At 43.3% G+C, this 26,730-nt stretch overlaps 1 protein-coding gene across 4 annotated transcripts in view; it reads right to left on the minus strand.

Moving 5' to 3' along the window:
* Nucleotides 1-406: 406 nt before the first annotated feature.
* KCNJ15 (potassium voltage-gated channel subfamily J member 15) overlaps nucleotides 407-26,730 on the minus strand; it is a 109,320-nt gene continuing 82,996 nt past the window's right edge. For 2 of the 4 annotated variants that reach the window (XM_029603449.1, XM_029603448.1), the window contains exons 2-3: nucleotides 17,247-17,378; nucleotides 407-7,624 (exon numbers count right to left, since the gene is read on the minus strand). In XM_029603449.1, coding sequence (XP_029459309.1) covers nucleotides 6,489-7,616 — 1,128 coding nt within the window. In that variant the 5' untranslated portion in view covers nucleotides 7,617-7,624; nucleotides 17,247-17,378 and the 3' untranslated portion in view covers nucleotides 407-6,488. The remainder of the gene's footprint in view (nucleotides 7,625-17,246; nucleotides 17,379-26,730) is intronic. The other 2 variants (XM_029603447.1, XM_029603446.1) reach the window with 1 other exon arrangement.

A 26,730-nucleotide genomic window follows, 5' to 3' on the forward strand; every position in this document is an offset into this window, starting at 1 on the left:
GGGACACTGAGAAAATGAGGAGGCATGGAGACTGATGTCACATTCCTTTTACAGAGACTGACAATATAGTCCTTCTTCTTAATGTCCTTGTTATGAATATTTTGCATTTATTTTGTAGGTTTGAGATGTTTGCCCGTCAGTCCCTCCCATCGCAGACTCTGGGTGAAACATAGGTCCGTGTCAGAGGACTTACTGCTCTGTTTGTCAATTTGAACTTTGCTCACATGAAGCTCTTGAGTAAAACCTGCACTCACAATTGATAACCACCACGCTGACTCTGGTGGATACTCACAACTTTGTGCATGCATTGCTTTTGTGTACTTGCTAAATAATTAATGCACATTTATATGCTCAAAATGGATTGAAACTACTCAACTTAAAAGCAAACCAATTTCCTTTTTTAATGTCCAAAATATGACTTTATTTATTTTATCATTTCACATCAGATTACAGGTTAAAGAAAGGGTTTTCTGACAATATGGCACAATACTAAAAACACTTTCTTATTATTACAATGTAGTGCAGTGCATACAGTGCAGGTTCTGTTGATTTACTGCTACTGTTTTCTGTGAAGTACCATATCTCCTAATATCTCAGTGGTCTTTACAGCATGCTATAGCCTCATTAACTGAAAATATATTTTTTTTTCCTTTTAGGTCACCAGCTTTGCAATTCTGTGACAAAAAATGTCAGATCAGCTTGGGTATGAGCAGCAGTAGAGAAGGTGATAGTGAATATTATAATTGTTTGTCCAGCAATGTTTGGACCTTATAATCTTGAAAAAAGAAATGTATGCCATTGTTTGTCTGCCAGTCCTGAAAAAGGTCTGATGTATAGAGCAGGGATTTTCAACCCAGTCCTTAGGATGCTCCTAGCCAATCAGGTTTTAGGATATCCACAATGAATATGCATGAAGTAGATCTGCATGCCCGGCCTGCATTGTATGCAGATCTATCTCATGCATATTCAATGTGGATATCCTGAGAACCCAACTGGCTAGATAGGACTGGGTTGAGAACGCCTGACATAGATATCAGTGCTCTAACAGGATAGCACATCAGCATTTCCCTGGGTGTAAAATTTCCCTGCTGACTGGCCATAAATTTGTAAGACTAATCTGAGGTACTCCTCCAGTTATCAAAGGCCTCCTTCCTCAGAATCCTGGAAAACAGAACATTTTAGCTTTGAGACACCATCCTTATCATCATAGATACCCAGCTGAGAGGCAAGGTAAAAGCTGAGCATATACAAAGGAAGAGCTACTTAAATGGTGCAGGGACTGCCGAATTGCAACATTTCGATCAACATAGGCAATCCTAATTTATATAAATTTCTGGAAAAAAAATGACTCTGGGGAGACCTGATTCAGTATGGCAAAATAATGAACTCTGGTGGGAAATCTGAAATCACAAGGACAATTTTGAAAGGTATTTGCTTGGATAGATTGGCTGGTTTGAAAACTGCCCTCACTCGGCTAAAAAATACATGCAGGCTTCCACAGAGAATGCGCTTTTAGCCAGATTGAGGGCAGGTGTCCCTGGGGTGGGGGTGGGTTGAGAGTAGGATAGGAAAACAACATGTACAGGTTTGTTTTTCAGATCTACACAGGTTGCTCTGCAGCCTGTTTCTGTCCGCATAAATTACAGGGCACAAAGTTCAGGGCAATCACAGGCCTTGTAGGCAGTTAGCTATGAGGCCCAGGGGTAAAACGTATTCACAGGCTTTGCAGCTGTCACGACCCACTCTGCTGAAGGCAAGAGAGGAGGTACCATGCCTAGGCAGGGGCATACTTCAGAGAGGCCGTGCACTCTGGAGTACGTATTATTTTGCCTGGAGCAGCCGCACTCCCCGCGGGCTGGGCCCTTGGGTGCAGGCAGCCGCCAGGACCTACCAGGAGGAAGTGGGAACCAGGACCAGAGCAGGAACCAGAAATGGAGCCGAGGAAAGACCAGGCCAGGCAAACAATAGTATCGCAGAACAAGCTCTTTGGCTGTTGGACCAGCACAGATCTGTTAGGCTAGGGCTACCTATATCAGGCCCTGAATTTGGGACATACCTAACGCTGGCCCAATAGGGAGCCTCTGAAGGAAGGTCTCCCTATTTCTGTTTAGCTTCATAGTTCCTACAGGATTCTTGCTGCGCTAGAGTCCCTGTGGCTCTACTGCAGGATCGATCCCTACAGCCCCTGGCAACAGCCACCTAGGGTAATGAAAATTGTCCCTTATGTGAATTGAAATTTTTCTAAAATACTGGGGGTGACAGTGCATGGTGACATGGAGCAGCTCTCCAAAACAAACTTGAGAATACAGTTGCTCACATAAAGAGTAATTGGTAGTTAGAATAAGCTATCTCAAGATGTGCCTACTGGAAATGTGTGAACTTTTAAAAATAAACTTTTCCAACTTTCATGAAATTAATTTGACAAACTTTAAAAATAAAACATCATCCAATGCAGTCTTCCAGCTAGTGAATCTGCATCAGAGCTGGAACAGATTTGTCCAAGTCAAGGGACCTGCAGCAAGAAGATTCAAGAAATCAACAGTCAGTCCACAGTGAATATTGTCAGTTTCCTCAGATTTGCCAGATATTTATTGGCAGTTTCCGCCTGCTCTTTTGGGCTGTCAATTCAAGCAGAATTAACTTCAACTGGACCTACCCATGGATTTCCTCCCATTTTAAGCCCCACCCCCATCTCTTTCTATCTAACCCACCTATTACAGTGACAATCTTTCAGCCAGAGGCCACACTGAAGAGCCCAGTAGACATGCACCCTGAAGCTAACCATGAAAATGGGATGTGTATATGACTATGTAGAGGGCACGCCTAAGTGAAACCCCCCAAAAAATCAAGCATTTTTCTGACTCAGGTCCTTCTCACTGGAATTCCTTTCCGGTCTCTCTTTGAGCAATTGATGATATAAAAATGCTCAGGCAGCTTTTTTAAAATAGTTTTTCTATGCTTTTCAGTTTTATTGTTTGGCAAATGTTTGTATTTTATTTGTTAATTAATTTATTTTAATTATTGTTTTATGTTTATTGTCTAAAATTTGTAATCTGTTTAGCAATGTACTTCATAATGGGCCAGATTTTCAAAGCTCTAGGCGCGTAAAACCTACCCTCAGGAATGTGTCTACTCTGTCTGGGTAAACTTACTCATGAATATGGGATATGTGCATAAGTTTTCTAGCAACCCTGGTGGACAGTTTTGTCCCCATACATCCCTTTGAAAATAACCTCCATAATGTAAACCTGCTCAGCACTATAAATTCTCAGTCACATTCAGTCGTGAGGTATACCTGGTATATTGGGGTAGGAGGTATAGAACAGATCAGGAAACACTAGGTATGTGCATTCATTTGAAACCACCACAAAACATTCACCGGTATTTATTTTTTAAACAATTTTCTAGTTGTATCATTCAACATCAACTTTTCTTCAGATGGGACTCGTATACTGGGACCGCACAAAATTTGCATGGTCCTCAGACTTTTATAATCATTGTTCCGCCAAACGGTGACTTCTCGTGAAATCTTAACTACTTTACTTCTTTTTATCAACTCTCTTCAAAGCACTCGCCACGATGTCATGTTTTGGAATCTGCTTCTGGGGTGCGCTCTCTGTGTGCCCTCAATCACTCCTATCCAAAAAAAGTTTATTTGGAATGACATAGCTAGAAAATTGTTAAAGAAAGTACTGGTGATATTATAGTTTTCACTGAACATAGTGGTCTGTTCATTTGAGATGACCTGGTAAATTGTAACAACATTTTCTGTTTTCTTTCCATTTATTTTTGAAATAAAGTGGAAGAAAACCAAATGAAATTTCATTCATTTTCATTTGTTTTGGTTTGAAACAAAATACAGTTGTCACCATCAGAAAAGAATGTTTAGAGATTATTCTTGGCCCTCCGCCGGTTCCCCCATCAGTGCTTGGATGTTTTCTTCACAGTTGAAGACCAAGGCTGGCACCATTTTGTACAACAGAAATGAGTACATGGTTGTTGGGCTCCATCTTCCGGAGCTGTCTGCAATGGACTCACCGATGGGGCAAGAGCGACCAAGGATTGTTTCTGCCTCATATAGAAAACTTCAAACATTGAAGAGGGCAAGATTTTTAATAATATTTTTCCAGTAGTGGTGGGGACCTGACATTTTTTTATATTTTTATTCTGTTTTGTTTTTCATTTCTTTTTTTAAGTTAGGGGTTTTTTTTTTTCAGTTCTACATAAATGAAAAGAAATGAAACAAACAAAACAAAATAATAGGAGAAAAATGAACTGAAAAGCAAACCAAATCATTGTGTACCCCTCTAGGAAACCCTTAGTAGGGATGTGTTGCTCCTATTCTGACTCTTTGCTAAGGATTTTAGAAATTCCAGCAAATTAATGTTGATGCTAACTTTAACTCTCAGTAAGGCAAACATGTTCTGTAGTGGTTCCTATTGATCTACTGCAATAGAGCGGGAGCCATTTTTTCAAACAGAGCAGTTGGTCTTAAAGAAAAAAGCTTGAAGCATAGGTAGCACTGTCTTAATTACCATATGCAAAGGATTTTTGTTGCTACCTATTTTTACAGTGCATCAAGAAAGAAAAGCTATTAATTATGATTGTAGAAAAAGTCCCATCAATGACTCAGATCCCCATCATCCCCAGTGCAGTAACTTAGGCTGGGTAGCGATTAAATGCTGGATCTTGAAATGAAGAGCACATTAAAAACTCTTTATCTACTGAGAGCATTCTTGCTGCCGTTTTCTGGGGTACAGTTCTGAGGACAGTTCTCTGCCAGGGTTTGAAAGTTCATCCTAAACCCCTTATCGCTTTTCACTTGAATATTCCTTTGCCACAGTCAGAGTATATAAGATTGAAAAGGCACCATCAGTAGCATCAACTCATGTATAAAAAATTGGAAGAAGCTTGTGAAGCATCAGACATGGCAGCATCAGTGGTATTATTTTCAAATGTCAAGTACCATAGCAGAATGAGTTTCTTGGGCGTTAGATGTGATAGCAGCATTTGGAAGGGTAGAATGTCTTGAGTTAGTGATCTACTCATTTCCAATGAATCCATGGCATTTCTCTGAGTTGCTCATTAGCAGAAGCATTATTGGTAGTCAGATACCATGTAAAGTGTACATTCCCCCATTAATAATATTATTTATAAAATATATATACACAGCACTGTACAAGACAATTGTTACAATGTTCCTGCTACAAAAAACTTACAATGTAAGTATGAGTATTGTGGCTTGCTCAGCATCACATAGTGAGTGATGGATAAAGGCACCAAACGGAGATGGAATAAGTAATCATAATTTAGGATCATGACCCAGTCTTTTTAGTATTTAACTTCACATAGCATTGCATTGCAATACTAGGTCAAAAATCAGGAAATACATTCCAAAAGTTATTGTATCATGGGCGGCGATGTGCTGGAGCGGGCCCCTCATTCAATTATTTCATACAAAGCTCAGTATATCTCACCAATTGGGGAAGAGCTGGTAAGAGCCCTTTCCTAACAAAATGGGCAACATTTAGGATCATGATCCTAAACCACCATTATTTTACCAAGACGTTTAAAGATTTGGCAAATTAGATTGGCAAACTTAAAACAATCTCTTAGGAAAACTTGTTGAATTAGCTAATCTCCCTTGGAGTTTAAGCAGTTTTGACCACAATATGCAGGCAATCTCAATGTGAAAGCCCACAGACAAGTGAATCCGTATCAGATCTGGGAAGAATTTTAAATAGGCATTTTTGGTACTGTGGAAAAATTAAATAGCCTCTGTTTATTGTACATATCCTATGTTTATAAACATTACCTGGCTTATCATCTAGTAAACAGTGCAAAGGAAACATTTATCAAATAATGATCGGAAAAAAAAGACCAGCACTTTTTAAGTATAGAAACTACCGAAAGGATCAAGGTTTTCTTGACCTTCAAGCAGCCAAGAGAGTATTTGCCATACAAACAGACTTTCCTTGTACCAGGTAAACAAACCTGTTGTTTTGGTTTTTTTTAGCACATTATCTCAGACAAATTGATTGAGGCTCATATCCACTGTGGAAGGGTAATATTTCAGAACAGTGAAGTCTGCATAAATTAGTACCTTATATACAGTAAGAATACATACAGTATGTACAGAGCTATTCAGAAGAACATTTTCCCTTTATGTTGGTCCCGCCTACTTTTTTTTGTATTTAGAGTGAAAGCTATCCAGATATTTGAAATGCATTTTTAGAATTTAAAAAACAATTCCACTTAACAAATGGAAAAAAATTATGTCAACTTGTAAAGACAATTGTTAAGCTAATAAACCATTAAAGAAATGCTTCACATTGTAAAGAAAGGAACCCATTTAAGACAATATCAGACATTTACCATTCACCTAGGCTGCTACAGAGCAGGTGATAGTAATGTCTCAGTTAATTTCCTTTTCAAAAATGCTTCCTTTTAAAATGTCCTTTTCTGTTCATAGACTTTGAGTTTGGCCATTAGACATTGCTTTGCTGTACGAAACCAATCCTTGACTCTCTTTCTCTTTGTTCTTCCTGCCTGTATTTCTCTTCCAAATTCTGTTTCTCGGCATCAGAATAATAAAAGCTGCAATCTGGGCTTCTTTTGATTTTATCAAAATGACTGAAATCAGCCACATATTTTCCATTTTGGGAAACAGAAACAACAGGCACAAACTCAAAACCCCAGCGGATCTCTTCTGGGAGGTAAGACGTTCTGCTTTGGCAGATAGCACTGGTGGATTCCACAGTGGCATTCAGAAGGACAACTAGTTCAAAATTCTTTTCCTTTAGGTTTTCAGGCGTGAGATCCCGGAGGGGGCTGTTCTCATCCAGTACATGGTAAAAAGTTAAAGGTAAAATCAGAAATGGACTTTCTGAAGAGGAGTCAACAATGAAGTTTACATTAGCTTGGTTCAGCAGGATCTTCTCACCTTCTTTGGTCTCATATGTGTGAAGAAGCTTTCCATAAAGTTGGCATTGGATAAGCAGGCTCTTTCTCATATTTGCTACCTGAACCACAAGACAAAGCTTGTCATTGTGTTTTGTAATTAAAGCATTATGGCTGAATTTAATGGTCTCTGCTCGTTTTTTCGGTCTTGCAATTTTTGCCAGAAAAGTACCAGTGATAAAGATTTCAATCAAGGTTGTGATGACTAGTTGGGCAACCAACAGAACAATTGCATGGGGGCACTCTTCTGTGATGAATCGGAATCCATAGCCAATGGTAGTCTGAGACTCCAGAGAGAAGAGAAAGGCTCCTGTTAAAGATTCAACATTAACGACACATGGTGTATGATTGGATAGGACTCGTTCCTCCTGTAAATCACCATGAAAAAATGCAATGGCATAGTAGACGACTCCAAAAAAGAACCAGGTCATGATAAAAGTAGCACTAAATAGGGTGAGTTTATATCTCCATTTCATGTCTATAACTGTGGTCCACAAATCTTGGAGGTAAAGGAGGAAGACTCCATCTACTTTGTCAATCTTCACGTTGCTGTGACCACTTTTTGACATAACCCGGGGTCTGTCTGCTTTCCTTTCACCATCATCTCTATCCTGTTCAAGTGGGTCATTTGATAAAATAACTTCAGTGACGTCCATTTTAATTCCTGGAAGAATGATAAAAGTTCATTATTTTCAACAATAGATATTGTCAAATATTTGTTTACAAAATTTTTATGTTTTCCCATTATTGTGACATCTCAAATTTCTAACAGCAACTCTGATTGGTTCAGAGAAGATTACTTGACAGCATCTAGTCTGTCTAAATTAGGAAGAAAGGCAATGGATGCTAAATCCAAAATTTAATATCAGTCAACACAGATGACAAAACAGGATATGGAATATGGTTACATTTATATTTACATTTTCTTTTGAAAATTATTCTGAAAGATTGAGGGAGAACAACTTTCCAAACTGCTTGTGTGCGCCCATATATGCGTGTATATAGGTGCAAGATAATTTACTACTGTTTTTTATAACCTGAGCGCAAATGATATGCACAGGTTATAAAAATATGAGTACATATACATGCACACATGCTCGTTTATGTAAAAACCATGAGTTGTGCATGTTCAGACTTATCTGGGAAAGTAGCGGCACTTAGGATAAGTTCCGATTTATGCGGCTAAGTAGCAGCACTTACCTGGATATGTCTGAAAAGCGCTACTTGTCTATCTAAGAAGAACTTTTCAGACTTATCTGGGTATGTATGTAAGATAGTTATAAAAGCTTTTGTAAAAGACCCCTATTTATCTGGATAAGTTCACATCTGTCCAAGTAGAGGTAAAAGTACTACTTAGCCAGATAAGTCTGAATTTAGCTGGCTAAGTGTGTGCAGATGATATACATGCATATTTGCACTTTGAATTTTAAAGGGGTACATGAATAGATTTTATTCGCATTATTCAGATGCATTTACCCCCCTGTAAGTCAGCTTATATACACATAAATCAGAGAATTTTATAACATGCACAGCAATGAAATTACCAGTTTTACCAATTAGTCTACCGGTCCACCCAGTCCATCTGCATCTCATGAAGAGGGCTGATGCTACCTAGTGATTCCTTCCCACCTGATGCGGATACTGGCTCCACCCATTGAGTGACATCAGCGGATCTCCCCCTTTTAGGATCTGTGGTGACGCCGAAGATGTTTGAATTGTGCTACCTACTGTCTACTCATTTGTGTTGCGTGCTGTTTCTGCCTGCGCTGAGTCTGTGCATTGTATCTTCCAGGTGAGGACCGATGCTGCCTAGCGATTCCCTCCTGCCCAATGCTGACACTGGCTCTGGCCTTTGAGTGACATCGGTGGATAACTCCCATTTAGCCTCTGTGGCGATGCCGGAGACACTACACGCTGGAGGGATACAAGCCTCAGTCGCACACACAAAGGAGTGCGACTAAGGATCATGCTCCTTTTGTGCACGCATGAGTGCATGTGTTCATAAGTGCATCTCTATGTATTCCTCTCTTTTGTTTCACTCCATGGGTCTGGACACTGCCTGTTTGCTAACGAGTATGGCTCAGATGTATACCACCCACATTCAGTTCACGTTGGTACGTCTTGTTTTATTATCTTGTGGTGCTTCTACTTGTATGCTTTCTGGTAACACCTTGATCCCACCAGATGGTCAGATGGATTTTCAAATCCCCATTATTTAAGGGAGAGGGCATTATGGCCAACTGGCAAATCATGCCACCCCCTTTAGTCCTAAAGTTCCTTTTGTTTTTTTATAATATACTAGTAGTGTGTGAGATGTTGGGTGTGTATTCTACCTTGTTAGAATCCTATCTATCAATTATGCTGGTAAATGGCCTTCTCTCAAGAAAGCCTGCCCCCAGGATGTGTCTAGTTTATCAATTAGCAGTCATCCTTGCATATTACTCTAGATGCCTCCATAAAGTCTTTCACAATAAAGCACTACAAAACTGCACCCTGGTATTCAATTGTCTTACGTGACCATACGTGCACCCTATGATAAGTTGAGGGTGGGTGGTGCAAGGACAAGTCCGACTCTAATCATTCGACCTACCATTCCTGTTTAGTGTCTTATAAATCTGCTATTGATAATGCCAAGTGGGCCTGGAACTCTGCCCAGATATCTGTAGCTGCTTCCCAACTCCGTGAGCTGTTTCGAATTGTCCACTCTCTGACCTCAGTGCCCACTTGCAGCTCCCAGCCTGTGTCCATTGCTTCTTGCAAAAAACTTGCATCTTTCTTTAATAAGAAAATCTCTCTGATTGTTGAATAATTTCCTACCACCCTAGTCCTCATTCCTGATTTGCCTATACAGGCCACATGGAATGAGTTCTTGCCTACTCCTCTGTCTGAGTTTACTGAAATTTTGGTACAAACAAAAGAGAACTTCTGTACCTTCAACACTTGCTCCACATCACTGATCACAATATTATGACCTGAGATTGGTAGCTTTTGGTTAAGCCTGCCTCTTCAAAGGACTACTGCCTAATCTTTAAAATCTGCTGTAGATCATCCCCTTATTAAAAAAATGGTCTAGATTTCCTGAACCCTGCGAGCTATCGCCTATTTCCGATCTTCCCCTTCTCTCTAATCATTGAGAAGGTGGTCCTTGGCCAAATGCAAAATTTCATCAAAGATAACAAAGATAACAGTTTGCCCAGTGTTGAGCTAGGTCCTGCACTCCCCCCAATTGCCCTAGACCTTTAAACCTCTCAGGGATGGCTAATTTTTTTTTTTTTTTTACAACATACATCTCCTACATCGCAGACATAAACTTACACCGAGGACCTGGGTGTGTGCCAGGGCATGTATGTATTTACGTGCACATCTCTTGGCCACGCACTGTCCGGACCACATCCACCCAGGCCCCTTTTTAAAACTGTTATGCCTGGGTGGCGGTTGTGGACCCTTGGCCTAGGTTGGTGTTGATGCTACCCACGAGGGTTGAGCTCCCATGGGTCACCAGCGCTAGGAGGTGAGACCTGAGGCAAGCAGGGGCCAGCTGGAGCTTCGCCACTATCAGCCCTTGTTCCCCGCAGGCTGAGCCCTTGGGTACCGGGGCTGGCTGGTCTTAGGTGGGGCCCCTGCGGAGATGCCGGTAGGCAGGACGAAGTCCGAGTCTGAGGTCCGAGGCAGGCAGCGAACAGGCGAAGTGAGGTCCAATCCGAAAGTCGGGGAGCAGCGAGCAGGTGAAGTGAAGTCCAGTCCGAAAGTCGGGGCAGGCGGCGAGCAGGCAAAGTGAGGTCCAGTCCGAAGGTCAAAACAGGGAGGTCCATCCGAAGGGTAACAGGATCCGGGGTCCGAAACAGGCAGAGAGAGGCAGGGACAGGTACAGGAGGTGAAAGCAGGTCCAGGAAACCAGGAACTACTGCTGAGCACATAGAGGAGCACCAGGAACACGGAGGTAGACTCGTTGCCAAGTTGTCGGGGGAATGATGGCAGTCCTGTTAAATAGGGCAGTGCCCTGATGTCAGGGGAGGAAGCTGGCGGCATTTTCTTGCTGTGAGCCCTTTAAATTTCCTCCCCAGGCGCGCGCAGGCAGAAGACAGCGGCGGTGGCGTCCTTCATGCTGGCAGGCCTGCGCACGAGCCGACAGCAGGGAGGACCCCCTTGGCCTCACGGCAGGGAGCCGGGAGGTATGACTGGCGGGGCGCAGGGCCGTAAGTACAACAAAAATAGAGTGAAATATGCATGCAGCGTTAGGTAGACGCACATCTGGTGGCATTTAAAATGTGATGGGTGCGTATGAGCCCGACTTGAGCTTGCCTTTCCTGATTTTGGCACGTGCCTGGCTTTTAATATCTATCTCAAAAGTTGCAATCTTATAAGCTGTGCATGCAGCATGCATACAGCTGTTGCTTGTGCATATTTACCTCTGCTATTTAAGAACATAAGAACATAAGAAATTGCCATGCTGGGTCAGACCAAGGGTCCATCAAGCCCAGCATCCTGCTTCCAACAGAGGCCAAACCAGGCTACAAGTACCTGGCAATTACCCAAACACTAAGAAGATCCCATGCTACTGATGCAATTAATAGCAGTGACTATTCCCTAAGGCGTAGATTTTCAAAAAACGCGAATAGGCGTACTTTTGCTGGCGCATCAGGCGCCAGCAAAAGTACGCTGGATTTTAGTAGATACGCGCGGAGCCGCGCGTATCCACTTAAATCCTGGATCGGCGCGCGCAAGGCTATGAATTCTGTATAGCCGGCGCGCGCCGAGCCGCGCAGCCTACCCCCATTCCCTCCAAGGCCGCTCCGAAATCGGAGCGGCCTTGGAGGGAATCCTCTAACGCCCTCCCCTCACCGTCCCCTCCCTTCCTCTACCTAACCCACCCACCCGGCCCTGTCTACACCTCCCCCTTACCTTTCTCCGGGGATTTACGCTTCCCGGAGGGAGAATTAAATCCCCGCGGGCCAGCGGGCCTGTTGCGCGCCGGGACGCAACCTGGGGGCGGGTACGGAGGGCGCGGCCACGCCCCCGGACCGCCCCGGGCCGTAGCCATGCCCCTGTACCCGCCCCAAAAATGCTGCCGACACGCCCCCTAAACGCCGCGACGACCGGGCCCGCCCCCGACACGCCCCCCTCGGAGAACCCCGGGACTTACGCGAGTCCCGGGGCTCTGCGCGCGCCGGTGAGCCTATGTAAAATAGGCTCACCGGCGCGCAGGGCCCTGCTCGCCTAAATCCGCCCAGTTTTGGGCGGATTTAGGCGAGCAGGGCTCTGAAAATCCGCCCCTAAGTCAACTTGATTAATAACTGTTAATGGACTTTTCCTCCAAGAACTTATCCTCCAAGAACTTATCCTTTTTGGAACCCAGCTAAACTAACTGCACTAACCACATCCTCTGGCAACAAATTCCAGAGCTTTAGTGTGCGTTGAGTAAAAAAGAATTTTCTCCGATTAGTCTTAAATGTGCTACTTGCTAACTTCATGGAATGCCCCCTAGTCCTTCTACTATTCGAAAATGTAAATAACCGATTCACATCTACTCGTTCAAGACCTCTCATGATTTTAAAGACCTCTATCATATCCCCCCTCAGCCGTCTCTTCTCCAAGCTGAACAGCCCTAATCTCTTCAGCCTTTCCTCATAGGGGAGCTGTTCCATCCCCTTTATCGTTTTGGTTGCCCTTCTCTGTACCTTCTCTGGTGTAAGTCAAAATATAATTCTTGTATCCAAATAATGAGTGGTGAGGGGTCTGGGTAAACTGGGGGGAGTGCAGCTGAATAATCGGGGGGGGGGGGGGGGGGTGTCTAGATGACCTAGAGATAGACTGGGAAAAGTGGTGGCCTAATTTGTCAAACTGGTCATTTTCTACACAAAATGTTACAAAATGTTTTGACTTGCAAGCATAAAAGCCGACCCGTACTAAGGAAAATATGCAAATAACATTTCTTCATGTAAATGCTTAAAATTAGGAGCACACATATGTATAAATAGACATTTTTTATATAATGTGCGCACACTTGCATGGATGATTATAATATTCATGAGTACGTGTGCTCGCACCCACATAAGTGCATATATGGGCATGAGTGCATGCTTGTTTTAAAGTTATCCTCTTACTCTGGAAAGGTAGAATAGAAATGCAAATTATTATTATTATTATTATTATTCCTTAGTGTCGAACTATTCAATTAAAAGTCTACTTACTTAAAAATCTAAGGGTCAGATTTTCAAAGGGTTACGCGTATAAGTGGTCATACGCGCGCCGGGCCTATTTTCAAAAGGCCGGCGACGCGCGTAAAGCCCCGGGACGTGTGTAAGTTCCGGGGCTTGCAAAAAGGGGCAGGGCAGAGCGTGGCCAGAGGCCTCTGCATGGCTGCTGTGCCAGGGATCCCGCCGGCAGTTGGCCGGCGCTCGCGGCTTACTTCAACCCCAGGGCTGAAGTAAGTTTGGAAGTAAAAGAAAAACAAAGAAAAAGGGAGGAGGGAAAGGGTGGGGAGGTTGGGGAAGGGAAGGGAAGGTGGGGTGGGGGGGCGTAGAGAACGGGGGGAGGCAGTGCGGCTCGGCACGGGCTTGGCCCGCGCAAGGTGCACAATTGTGCACCCCCTTGTGCGCGCTAACCCCCGATTTTATAACACGTGCACGCCTGCGCGCCCGTGTTATAAAATCGGGCGTACATGTGTGCGCGCCAGGTAGTGCGCACACATTTATGCCCACACGCAGGTTTGAGAATCGACCCCTATATTTTAGATAACTGATTATTTGTTCAGATGTGTGTGAATGGCAGATATTCTCTGCAAGATATCCTCTCCTTGCTATTTCATTGCCAATAAAATCCTTCAGAACCAAAATTTAACAGCTTTCATAACCAGACAACTTGTATTCCCCTCTGTGAGTGGGATCCAGACCAGGGCAGTGACCAAGGTTAGCGCCAGGTTTCAGAAACTGCATATTAGATCCACCAGGGGGCACTAGTACCAGGAATATCATCAATACAAAAATAATATGGAAAACATCTTCAACAGGGCCATTAATTTAAAAGAAGGAGTAAATCGGTATTTAAAAGGAGAGCTTTACATTTATCCTATGGCAATTCAAAATTGTGTGTCTTCTTCATTGATAACAATAATGTGGCACTAAATAAAAAGTGCACAGTCACCACCGGCATGGATTTCCCATTTGTTAATTAATTGTTTGTATAGACTTGGATACATCAAGGTTATATATTAGTCAGTATGTTGATGATGCAAACAGCATTGTACAGTGTTTTTAGAGAATGTTTTCCATCTTCATTGTTGTAAGGAAGCCAGGATTCAGTACCAGCTATACTGGAATTTGACACAAACACTAAAATTAAAATTACATTTGTTTTAAGAACATCAACAAAACAGTTGGTTAGAGACGATACCTTATTAAGCTAACAAATCTTTTTAGATGCAAGCACTCAGGACTACTTAAAGTCCCTCCCTCTGGCAATATGCTACAGCTAAAGCAGAAGTTCTTTATATTAAGATGCTTAGCTAAAAATAAGATGAAAATTCCAGCAGCCACGTTAGTGGCCGGGCCGAGTGCATTTTCTAAACGGTATGCGGGGATGAGCCAGGGTTTAGAAAAGGGGCAGGCCGGGGGCAGGGTGGGAGTCGGCCTGAACAACGCCATTTTGTGCTGTCTCGGGGAAGCGCGCGCCGGCAGCCGACCCGCGCACAGATCTTACTTCATCTCTTCAGATGAAATAAGTTTGAAAACAAAAAAAAAAGGTAAGAAGAGAGATTTTAGGGGTCAGGGAGGAGAGGGAAAAAGGGAGGCAGAATAGGTAGGGGGCTAGGGAAGTTACCTCCCAGTCCACTCCTTAACTAGTGCGGACTCAGAGGGGACTGGGAATGGGCCGATCGTGTCACCGCATGCATATTTTTTAAATCAGACGCCTTGCGCTCGCGAGTGTGCGCACTGATATAAAATCGGGCATTCATGTGCGCACGGGCATCATATTTTATAACATGTGCGGCGATGCGCAAGTTATAAAATCAGCGAGTCCATGTGCATGCGCCGGTTTTAAAATCCACCTTTTATTCTCTAAAAATGTATAAAATGCCATAGATTACTGTGGACCTCTGGGTAGATGGAACTTCAGCTAAAGACTACATATGAAGAACACTTGCATAGAGAACAGAATCCACCAATTTCTTTTAATAAGCTGCCTGACTTGCAGCTTGTAAAAACCTACCTGATCATCAAACATAAAGTACATACAAAAAGTTAAATTTTAAAAGCCCTGCATGTGCCAAAACTGGGAGAAATGCACACAAGTCAGGCCTTGAGCAGATTTTAAAAGCTGCTCGAGGACGAGCCTTTCTCCTGCTGTACGCAGAAGTAACACATTTCTAATAAGGGGTGGAACATGGGGATGATCTGGGCGGGGCGTGGGCATCTTGGGGCCTGGCCAAGGAATGTGTATGTAAATACTTATGAGTCCTTGCATGTGCCGTGCTCCCCTGCTACATAAATTAACTTTTGCTATGGATAAGTGCGTAAGTAGTAAAATAAAAAAAATATAGGCAAGGCAGCGGGGTTTTAAGGGTCCGGGCTAACAGTGGTGAAGGGTGGCTATAAAATTAGGGGGATTTGCAAGTCCTATCCCTAAACTGGGCGAACTGGGAACAAACTGGGAAACCTACCTATGGCGTCAGTGTGAATCCCTTGTAAAATTTCCCCATTTATATGGTAGATGCAGGATTTGCGCGTACATGCGGACAACCATTTAAAATAGTGCGCACATCCAGGCTATTTTATATCATGCGTGCATATGCATGTGTATGTTATAAAATAGACGCGTCCATGGGTTTAGGCTGAAGAATGCGCGCACATGTGCACTTGCACGCCAGTAATAAAGTTACTGTCACCGTTTGTTGATTGAGTGGATAAAAAGTACACACATACTTTGAGTATCTGGAAAAGGAGCATAAATTGCCACACGTTAACTATATGTATCCATTTAAAAAAATAATTAAATATACATGCATGGGGGTAGATTTTGAAAAGATCTAGCCTCCTAATTTGAGGAGTTTGGCACCTAGATGTGCATAAATTAAAATCCCCCCACACTAATTTTAGGTGCTTATTTTTCACTAGGGGACAGGGCCAAGGGTAGGTCAGGTCAGAGATAATTTCTTAGCTCTGATTTTTAGTGCTTGGCGCCTAACTTACAGTTGTGTGTAAAAGTTTAGGTACCTTGCTTAAATTGTATGTTTCAATAAATGTCTAAGGGAACAGAAGTTGACACAATCTCTACATGGTATAAAGTCTAAACACAACATCTTTGTGTAATGTTTAGTGCAAAATTACTATTTGTTTGCTGATTGCAACAGATTGAAAATAATAAAAAAAAGTAAAAACAGAATTGCTAAAGTTTGGATACCCTTCTAGTTGCTTCATTACTACTTTAAAAAGAATGTTGATAATAAGGCCCAAAACATTGATAAGCCTTCAATTAGTCAAGTGAAAACCATTTTACAGTTGAACAAATACACTGATTCTGATTGTTGTTTTGTCTACTTTCAACAACCATGGGCTGGGTTCCTCTTAGCAGCTCTCACACTGTTTTAAAATGAAGATAATCCACTCTTACAAAGAAGGGGAAGGCTATACAATAATCTCCAAGTGCTTCCAGCTAACAATTTCAACTGTCAGAAACATTATTAAGAAATGGAAGTTACATGGAACTGTTGAGGTCAGGGCAAGATCTGGAAGACCAAGAAAAATCTCTGATAAAACTACCTGAAAACTGATGAGATCTGCAAAACAGAGCCCATAGATGACTGTAAATGACTTGCTGAAAAAGTTAGTTGCCACTGGAGCATTTGTCCACAGATTCACAGTGCAGTGTTGCTTACATAACAATGAGTGTCAAAAGAAAACCTTTTTTATGACTTCTTCACAAAAGTTATCATCTAAGGTATGCAAAACAAAACTTTGATATGCCTGAATTTTTTGGAACAAATTGCTTTGGACTGAAAGATCTAAAATTTAACTGTTCAACCACAACCACAAAAGATACATTTGGAGAGATAAAGGCGAAGCATTTGAAGAAAAGAACACCTTGACGATGGTTGGGCATAGGGTGGATTTATTATGCTTTGGGGTTGTATGACAATCAGTAGCACAGGAAATATTATGTGGGTGAAAGGAAGAATGGATTCAATTTAATATCAACATATCCTAGAAGCAAATGTCCCACAGTCAGTGAAAAAACTGAAGCTGAAAAGAGGTTGGATATACTTTCAAAATTATCCATGCATTACTTACGGAAAGAAAGATGAAAATTTCAGAATGGCCTTCATTGTTCACAGACTTGATTGTCATTGAAAATTGGCAGAGAGATCTCAAACATGCAGTGTATGCAAAGAGGGCTATGAATATTTCTGAGCTAGAAGAGTTCTGCAAGAAAGAGTGGAAACAAATTGCAAAAGACAGACCAGGAAAATTTAGCTGGCTACAGGAAACGTTTGGAAACTTAGATTTCTGCCAAAGGAGCTGCTATAAAGTACTGACTGACAGAGTGCTCAGACTTTTTGCACACACCAAATTCAATGCTTTCTTATTTTGAATCTGTAAAAAACTGCAAATAAAAGTAATTTTGCATTAACATTTGCAGAAAGAAGTCATGTTTAACTTTGTACCATGCAGAGATTGTGTCAGCTTCTGTTCAGCTAGAAATTCATCAAAACCCACAATTTGCACCAAACTGTAATAGGCCTAAAGTTAAGAGAATGAGCAGCAGGCCTAAACCTAAGTGTCTCAGTTGTAGGCACAGGCAGGGTCAATGTAATAAACTGTGCGCCGATATCTGGCTCACAGTTTTTCTTAACACATGCACAAAAAAAACCCCAAAACAAACAACTCTCAGTGCAGTAAGCTAATGGCATGCTCTAATGCCCCAGGAGTATAAAAAAGCACGCTAACCTAAAAATATGGGGCCGATTTTAAATCCTATGCGGCGGGGTACATTTGTGCGTGCTACCTGACACGCACAAATGTACACCCGATTTTATAACATGCGCACGCTGCCGCGCGCATGTTATAAAATCCAGGGTCGGCGTGCGCAAGGTGCACAAGTGTGTACCCCCTTGCAAGCCCCAATAGCTTTCCCTGTTCCCTCCAAGGCCGCTCCGAAATCGGAGCGGCCTTGGAGGGAACTTTTGTTTCGATCCTTCCCACCTTTCTCTCCCTTCCCCTATCTAACCCACCTCCCAGCCCTTCCTAAATCCCCCCTACCTTATTTGTCAGAGTTACGCCTGCCTCTGGCAGGCGTAACTTGCACGCACTGGCGCGCCATCCCCCGGCACAGCCACTGTGCCAGAGGACTCGGGCCCACCCCTGGACCGCCCCTTTTTCGAAGCCCCGGGACATACGCACGTCCCGGGGCTTGCACGCACCGCTGAGCCTATGCAAAATAGGCTCAGCGCACACAGAGGTAGGTTTTTGGGGGTTATGTGCGTATATTACGCGCGTAACCCTTTGAAAATCTACCCCAAAGTGCATAAAATATGATTTATGTGCATAAAAGATGTTGTGCATAGAGAAAACATAATTTTGTGCACGCAAATGGTGACTTCTGCGCATAAAGCATGATTTTTGGGCATTAAATACAATTTGTGTGCATAAAATAAAATTTGTGCACAAAACATTTTCTCTGCGCATAAAGGAGTGAAATTTCAAAGGGGTTTCGCATGTAAAATAGCACATGAGCGCATAAGTTGCATGTACGTGCGCATACGATGTTTTATAAACCTTTAGAGTATACACACACATGCAATATGGCGAGTACATTTTACTGCAGAAAATAAGAGGGGCACTAGGGGTGTTCAGAAGTACGTATGCAAATGGCTAGTTTGTAAGCTGTAGGCGTGCATACATTACCAAACTTGTCTGAACATTTTTGTACCTGCTAATGGATTTGCGCAATTGAAATCAGACTTCTCTTTGGCCTGTATTTTTTGGGTGGGAGGTCTGGGGGAAGCTTTAAGATTGAGGTGATCTGGAGAAGATCTCGGTGAACTGGTGGAGCTATCTGCAAACTGGTGAGTCCGAGAATGCACACAAGTATTTTCAGAACAGTAAGCGGTAGAATTTAAAAGCCCGGCGCGTGCATCATTTAGGGAATGCGCACATAAATTGGGGTCGCGCATGCCGACCGAATATTAAACTACGCCCAGATGCGCGCACATCTCACTCGATTTAAAAAAGGGGCATGGTCTGGGGGGTGGGGTGTAGGCGTTTTAGAACATGACCAAGAGATGTGCCCATAAATACTTATGTGCCCTGGCGTGCGCCCAGGTCCTCTGCTGTGTAACTTTACTTCTGCTATGGAGGAGGTAAAAAATAAAAAAACCCCCCCAGCTATTTCGGAGGGGTTTGAAGGGTCTGGGGTAACTGGGGGGAGTGCAGGCTATTATACCAAGGTAGTTTGGAGGACCCAGCTCAACACTGGGAGAACTGGTGGACGAACTGGTGAAACCGGTCATGGCGGGGACGTGTGCCGGTTTTAAAATACCCTGAGTTACTTAGTAGAAAACCAATTTACACACGTACACTTAAAATTGGGTGCATGGCCAGTCTACTTTATAACGTGCGCACTTATGCATGTGCATGGGTGTGCGCCTGCATACAGAGCTCAAAGTGCACCTGTGCTCTGGTTTGAAAGTTACCGTCCCTATGCGTATTGTGATGGACAGTATATTCTCCTGATGAATGCAAAAAGATGGGCTGTAAGGAAAACCTGAGGGGCATAAGAACATAAGAAATTGCCATTCTGGGTCAGACCAAGGGGCCATCAAGCCCAGCATCCTGTTTCCAACAGAGGCCAAACCAGGCCACAAGAACCTGGCAATTACCCAAACACTAAGAAGATCCCATGCTACTGATGCAATTAATAGCAGTGGCTATTCCCTAAGTAAACTTGATTAATAGCCATTAATGGACTTCTCCTCCAAGAACTTATCCAAACCTTTTTTGAACCCAGCTACACTAACTGCACTAACCACATCCTCTGGCAACAAATTCCAGAGCTTAATTGTGTGTTGAGTGCTTTGAGTGCATCCAGTATATAAAACAAATCGGAAAAGGAGTCAAACTGCAACTCCCAGGAGACACAGAGTTTATCAGAGTCCAACTCCTAGAAGGCACAGGTGCTCTGGAGCGGGAGGAACTTCCCAGGTTTTACCCTATCAAGAGGACGAGACAGCCTGGGTGTGGTGGGAGAAGGGAGAGAGCTTGTCAGAAGTAAGGGCAGGAAGGAGTTTTACTCGAACCAGATGGAGAGGCAGAGGAGATGGAGGTTGAGGTGATGAGCAACTCTAAGGGCAAGTGTGAGCCGATGGACTTAGGAGACCTCTCCAGAAGAGGACACCCTCATGGAGCTTGCAGGTCAGCAGCTCTAGGTGAATACTGCCGTGGGGTGGATGTAATTGCAGCCATAGGGAAATGTGTGCACATCCATGGTTAAAAGTGTGCACACAGCCCAGCGCACCTTATTACATCGAGTCCAAAGTTAGGGAAATTTTCAGACTAAAACTTAGGTGCTGAAGTTCAGCTGAAATTTCACCTAACTTCAGAAGCCTAGCGTTGAGTTGCCTAGGTCAGCTGCTCAGCTATCTTTGAATATCAGCCTCCTAGTGTTCTCCCCAGATTGCCTTACACCCTGGGAGTGCCTTTTTTTTTTACTGCAGCTAAGACACTACATTCCTGCTTTCAGATGGCTGAAAATCTGCTTATACAGATTGAGCCATTCCACTAGTGTAAGCCTTGATTTTACCTGCCTTTGGTAATTTCCAGGTGTTTCCAAAATAACAGCATATTGTAAAACATTGTATGTAACTTCTTCTATATATTATATCAACAGAAAGAGGCCCTGTGTACAAAACATGACCAAAACTTATCTATTGTGTGCTAAGGAAAGGTCGTTATCATATGGTTTGTATTCACTTAATACAACTGACTCATAATATTTTCATGAATATAGCTTTATTTTGGGTGCTGCCCATTGTAATCAGATAGGAAAAAGAGAAAAGGACAACTTTATATTGAGTATAAATCTGACAATACTTCTTGGCCTGCACAATCTTAAAACTATAACAATACATAGCATAACAGGTTAGCACTAGGGATGTGCAGGAGAAAAAAATTCGTTTTTGGGAGGTTTTTTTCCCCACAAGTTTTGTTTTGTGGATTTTTTGATTGATTTTCATTCGTGAGAATAACTAATCAAACAATTAAAAAAAAAAAAAAAAAAAAAAAGGCCAAAAAATGAAAAGAAGGCCTCCTGCCCGACTACCTAACTGAAAAAAATGCAGGGGCCGAGATCCCCACCCCAGGCCCCCATTTACCCGGTTCGATGGTGACTTGCTGGCTTCGACTTAGTCCCATGCAGAAGCCTCGGTCTTGCGTAGACTGAGGGCAGAATGGGTCCTGACGCCAGGGCCTCGGCACAGACCTAGACCCAATGCTGTGACCCGATTCGGAGGCCTAGTCCTACCACCGAGGCCGAGGCCTAGGCTGGGGCCTGGACCCAGGCCCGATGCCACGACCTGGCCCAGAAGCTAGGTCATGACGCAGGGGCTTCAGTCCAGACTCAGGCCCAATGCCAGGGCCTCAGCCAGAAGGCCAAGTCCCAACACCTGGGCCTTGACCCAGTGTCAGGCCCAGGCCTCAGGGTCTCTTCTTCCTGCTCTTCTTTCTTTGGCACTTGCATGTCAAATGATGCCGTCTGCTGGGATAGAAATCGGAGTTAATTAACTCTGGTGCATTCACCCCGGTGGATGGCGCCATTTTGATGTACTTGTGCTGTGCATGTGAAAGTGCCAGAGTTCATTAATTCTGACGCGACCCCAGTGGATGGCTTCATTTGGCTTGCAAGTGCTGAAGAAAGAAGAACAGGAAGAAGAGGCTTTGAGTCTTGAGCTCCGAAATCTGGGCCTGACCCTGGGCCAAGGCTCTGGTGTCGGGCCCAGGTGCAGGTCTAGGCCCTGGTGTCAGGACCAGCCTCCAGGCCTTCGTCGGATACCCAATGAATAAAGAAAGTTTTTTGTTGTTGTTGTTTAATTTTTGGGGTCTCGGCTGAAGCCCTGGCATTGGCCCATGTCTCCGCCAAGACTCCAGTCACACTCGGGCCTAGGCCGCGGCCTCTGCTTTGGGCCTCAGCCTATGCCCTAGGTGAGGCCCCGGCTTCTGGCCTAGGCTGAGGCACCAGCACCATACTGGGGCATAGGCTGCAGCTCTTGCTTTGGGCCTTGGCCTATGCCCTAGATGAGGCCCCAGCTTTGGGCCTAGACCTAGGCCCGAATCATTAGTTTAAAATGAAACAAATTAGCCTTATTCGTCGTGTATTGCAGTTTTGTTTTAAACTAATGCACATCCCTAGTTAGCACTGATCTTCCCCGATTGTCTGCTCAGCAGCAGGAAGTGTATACAGCCTGGAGCATGCAGAGAAGGGAAGAGAGGAATCAATGATGAAACCATGGTTGCTGGCAGAGGAGACTTGACAGGAAGACAGTGTAATTCATGGAGACAGAAAAGGGGGAAGGGAAAATGGGTTTGGGAGAAAAGATAAGTTCTGGCTTGACCATACTGGTGGCAATTTTCTCAAAGCTGCATAATGGCAAAGTACACAGGTATCTGAGTAGTTTCTTTTTGGAAATTCACTAAAGGTAAGTTATACAAATACAAAAGTACTCACTTACTTTGCCCATGTAATACCTGTGGATGGGGTTAGGTGGGAGAAATGACACAAGTATGTTGGAATATTCATTGTGATGGCAATTTTTTAAGTCATTTACCCAGGAGAATTGACTGACTTAAAATTTCCCTCACTCAGTCCAGCTAGAAGAATGTGTGGGTGTGGGGTTTCAACCTATGGGAGATCAGAGCATCAAGAGAATGAGCATAACAAGAGAAGATGGCCCAGGACAGAGCCATTTATTTATTTCCAAGGTTTATAGGCTGCTAAACACAATGCTCTTGATTGCTTACTTAAAACACATTCATAATTTAAAAGAATATTAGACAAAAAACAAAATGAAACAAACAGAAATATACAATACTGCTTCCTTCACTAGTAGAAATCAAAGCAGCGGCCCCATGAGTCATCAAATGCCTGATGAAATAGGAAAGTGTTTAGGAGCTTCATAAAAGTCATAATACACTCCCTAGTCCACAGGGCAAATGGTAGAGGGTTCCATAGGACTGGACCTGATCAATATAAAAATCAACCATACAAAAATCATTTATGTTCAGCCTCTGGTTTGGTCAGTTCTAAATATAGCATTGTGAGAGAGCGTAAAGCATCTCTGGAGGACCTCTAAGAAAGATGTCCTGTCCCAAAAGATCTTTCTGCACGATCCATCTTACATGTTGAACAGTACTGGACATAGACGTCCCCGTGGATCTACAGCATGAGCAAATTAAGCCTCATCTATGCTGGTAACCAACTGCGAGTGGGCTAGCAGTGGATACCGTAAAAGTGCAATGGGAGAGATAAGAGGAGAACCAAAATAGAAAGGAGTCCCTCAATTTACATGAGGGCAGAATGTCAAAGGCTAAATGGTGATCAGTAGAGGTGTGAATCGTGTAATCGATCGTCTTAACGATCGATTTTGGCTGTGGGGGAGGGAAATCTGATCGTCGTGGTTTTTTTTTTCTAAAAATCGTTAAAAATCGTAAATCGGGGGAGGGCGGGAAAACCGGCACACCAAACAAACCCTAAAACCCACCCGAACCTTTAAAACAAATCCCCCACCCACCCGAACCCCCCCCCAAAATGTTTTAAATTACCTGCGGTCCAGTGGGGGGGTCCCGACGCGATCTCCTCCCGCTCTCTGGCCACCGCTGCGTTGAGAAATGGCGCCGGTGGCCCTTTGCCCTTATCATGTGACAGGGCAAAGGTAGCGCCGGCGCCATTTTGTTTCCTGGCTCCCGACGTCACGCATGCAGGAGATCGCCCCCGGACCCCCGCTGGACCCCCAGGGACTTTTGGCCAGCTTGGGAGGGGCCTCCTGACCCCCACAAGACTTGCCAAAAGTCCAGCGGGGGTCCGGGAGCGACCTCCTGCACGCGGGCCGTATTGCCAATCTTCAAAATGGCGCCAGCGCTACCTTTGCCCTCACTATGTCATATGGGCGACGTACTGGACCCCAGGTAATTTAAAACATTTTGGGGGGGGGTGTTCGGGAGGGTGGGGGATTTGTTTTAAAGGTTCGGGTGGGTTTTAGGGTTTTTTTGGTGTGCCGGTTTTCCCGTGCCCTATTTAACGATACAATACAAATGCCCCTGACGATAAATCGGGGGCATTTGTATTGTATCGCGTATCTAATGATTTTGGACGATTTTAAAATTATCTGACGATAATTTTAATCGTTCAAAAACGATTCACATCCCTAGTGATCAGTAGTGTTGAAAGCAGAAGATAGTGGACATCAGTAGCAGGCTGCAGAGTGACTGCAGGGACTCCAGTATCAGCTGAATGCCCTTGATGCTAGTGCATCGATACTCCGCATCGCTTTCTCCAAAGCCTGCTGGATCTTCCTGTTCAGCAGGCTTTGGAGAAAGTGATGTGAAATCGAGATGCCAATACCTGTTGGGAGCAGGGCAAGATTTAAGATTATGGTACCCATAGGCAGTGCCATGGCGATGGGTGCCCCTTTGAAGGTATGCTGGCAAATGGCACTATAGCAAGTAGCAGCTGGCTTCTCTTACAGTTCCCAATGTCATTTTCCATCAGGTCAAGGTGGGACCTATCTACCTTAGAGGTCATAGTCATGCAAAATCAACACTCCCAGACGCAATAAGTGGACCTCAGCATATCAAAATGATAAACGGGATAGAACAGCTTCCTATGAGGAAAGACTAAAGAGTTTAGGACTGTTCAGCTTGGAGAAGAGACGGCTTAGGGGGGATATGATAGACGTGTTTAAAATCATGAGATGTCTAGAACGAATAAATGTGAATCAGTTATTTACTCTTTCAGATAATAGAAGGACTAGGGGGCACTTCATGAGGTTAGCATGTAGCACATTTAAACTAATCGGAGAAAGTTCTTATTCACTCATCACACAATTAAACTCGGGACTTTATTGCCAGGGGATGTGGTTAGTCCAGTTAGAGTAGCTGGGTTTAAAAAGGGTTTGGATAAGTTCTTGAGGAGAAGTCCATGTCCTGCTATTAATCAAGTTGACTTAGAAAATATGCTATTACTAACATCAGTAGCATGGGATAGACTTAGTTTTTGGGTACTTGACAGGTACTTATAGCCTGGATTGGCCACTGTTAGAAACAGGATACTGGGCTTGATGGAACCTTGGTCTGACCCAGTATGGCATGTTCTTATGTTCTTAGGAACATCTATCATGGAGATCCTTGGTAGACATGATCCTGTCACACCAGATGCACTGGGTGAAGCCTCTGGCAGTGGCAGACATTTCGGGAACCAATGAAAAACTAGCACCATGAAAGCAAACAACTCAATGACGGCAGCATGGTCAATGCCCATGCAGACATCAAACATTGAACAACCCTTGTATTCATGGCATATAAATTCCAAAAGAAATAAATCAATAAAACTGAAAAACTACATAGAGATATTAAAGAAAAAGACTGCAGGGCCTGGTGATGAGTGATTTCTGCCAAGAAGGATACCAAATGGATCAAGGGACAGCCAAAGAGCAGAAATCTGCAAGCTGTGGGCTGCACGGAAGAGATGAGACTGAAGGATCTCCTGAATGGGCATATGACAGGATGGCATGCTGCAAGTCCCAGTAGGACATGCTCAAATGTCTAGAAACTTTGAGATGAAAGTTCTATGCTGGGCTCCATCTGATGACATCACCCATTTGTGAAGACTGCCATCCTGCTTGTCCTCGGAAAGCATTATTAAATATAACAAATAATAAAATTATTCAGTAATAAAACAGTAATGATAAATTATAAATAACATCTTAAAGTATTTTGGACTTCCTTAGAAATTAATACATGCTCTTCAACTGGCCCAGTGCTGACTGGCCTCTCAAAAAGTGCAGGACCTCCTCTGGATTCTGGTTAGGTGGAGAATAAGCTTTAAGCTGCTAAATATTGTGTTCAAAATTTTGAAAAACGTCTTCCTGTGCATGTTAAGAAATTATATTGATTGGTACATTCTGATCTGAAGGTGCCCACTTGCTGGCTATTCCTTCCACCAATAAATATAAATGGGCTTAGACGAGAGCACGGATTTTTAGTTCTATAGCAGTGTTTGAATGGAATGAATAGAGATCCATAAGCAAGAGGATGTAAAATTGTTTAGGAAAGGCCTAAAGTCAATGCTTTTTGAACAGGCGTTTAGGTGAAGTTGGAATGTTTTAACATTTTATGCCATATTTTACTGTCATGTTTTATTGTCTTGTTATTGTGATGTTTTATAATTGTATTTTTGTGATCCACGCTGGACAGATACTAGGAAGCTGCGGAATAAAAGACTTTAAATAAAATAAAAATAAATAAATAGATAAAATAGTGAGAGCAATATTCAAAGCCCTTTCCATGGTAAAAAAAAAAAAAGCATTTTAGCCACAGAAATCAAGGCTTTAAAACTTGCCCAATCTGTCGGTGGGTAAGAGTGTACATATAGTTGAACCACGTGTGTATTTTTCCAGTTGGACAGTAGAGTTAGTCCTGGAGATGGGAGGAGAATGGGGGACTGAACATATGTAGATTGTTCAAAACTACGCCCGATGTTTTGTGGTGAAAAATTACAGCTCAGTGT

The sequence above is a fragment of the Rhinatrema bivittatum genome, chromosome 5 (assembly GCF_901001135.1).
Source record: "Rhinatrema bivittatum chromosome 5, aRhiBiv1.1, whole genome shotgun sequence".
Classification (NCBI taxonomy): Eukaryota; Metazoa; Chordata; class Amphibia; order Gymnophiona; family Rhinatrematidae; genus Rhinatrema; species Rhinatrema bivittatum.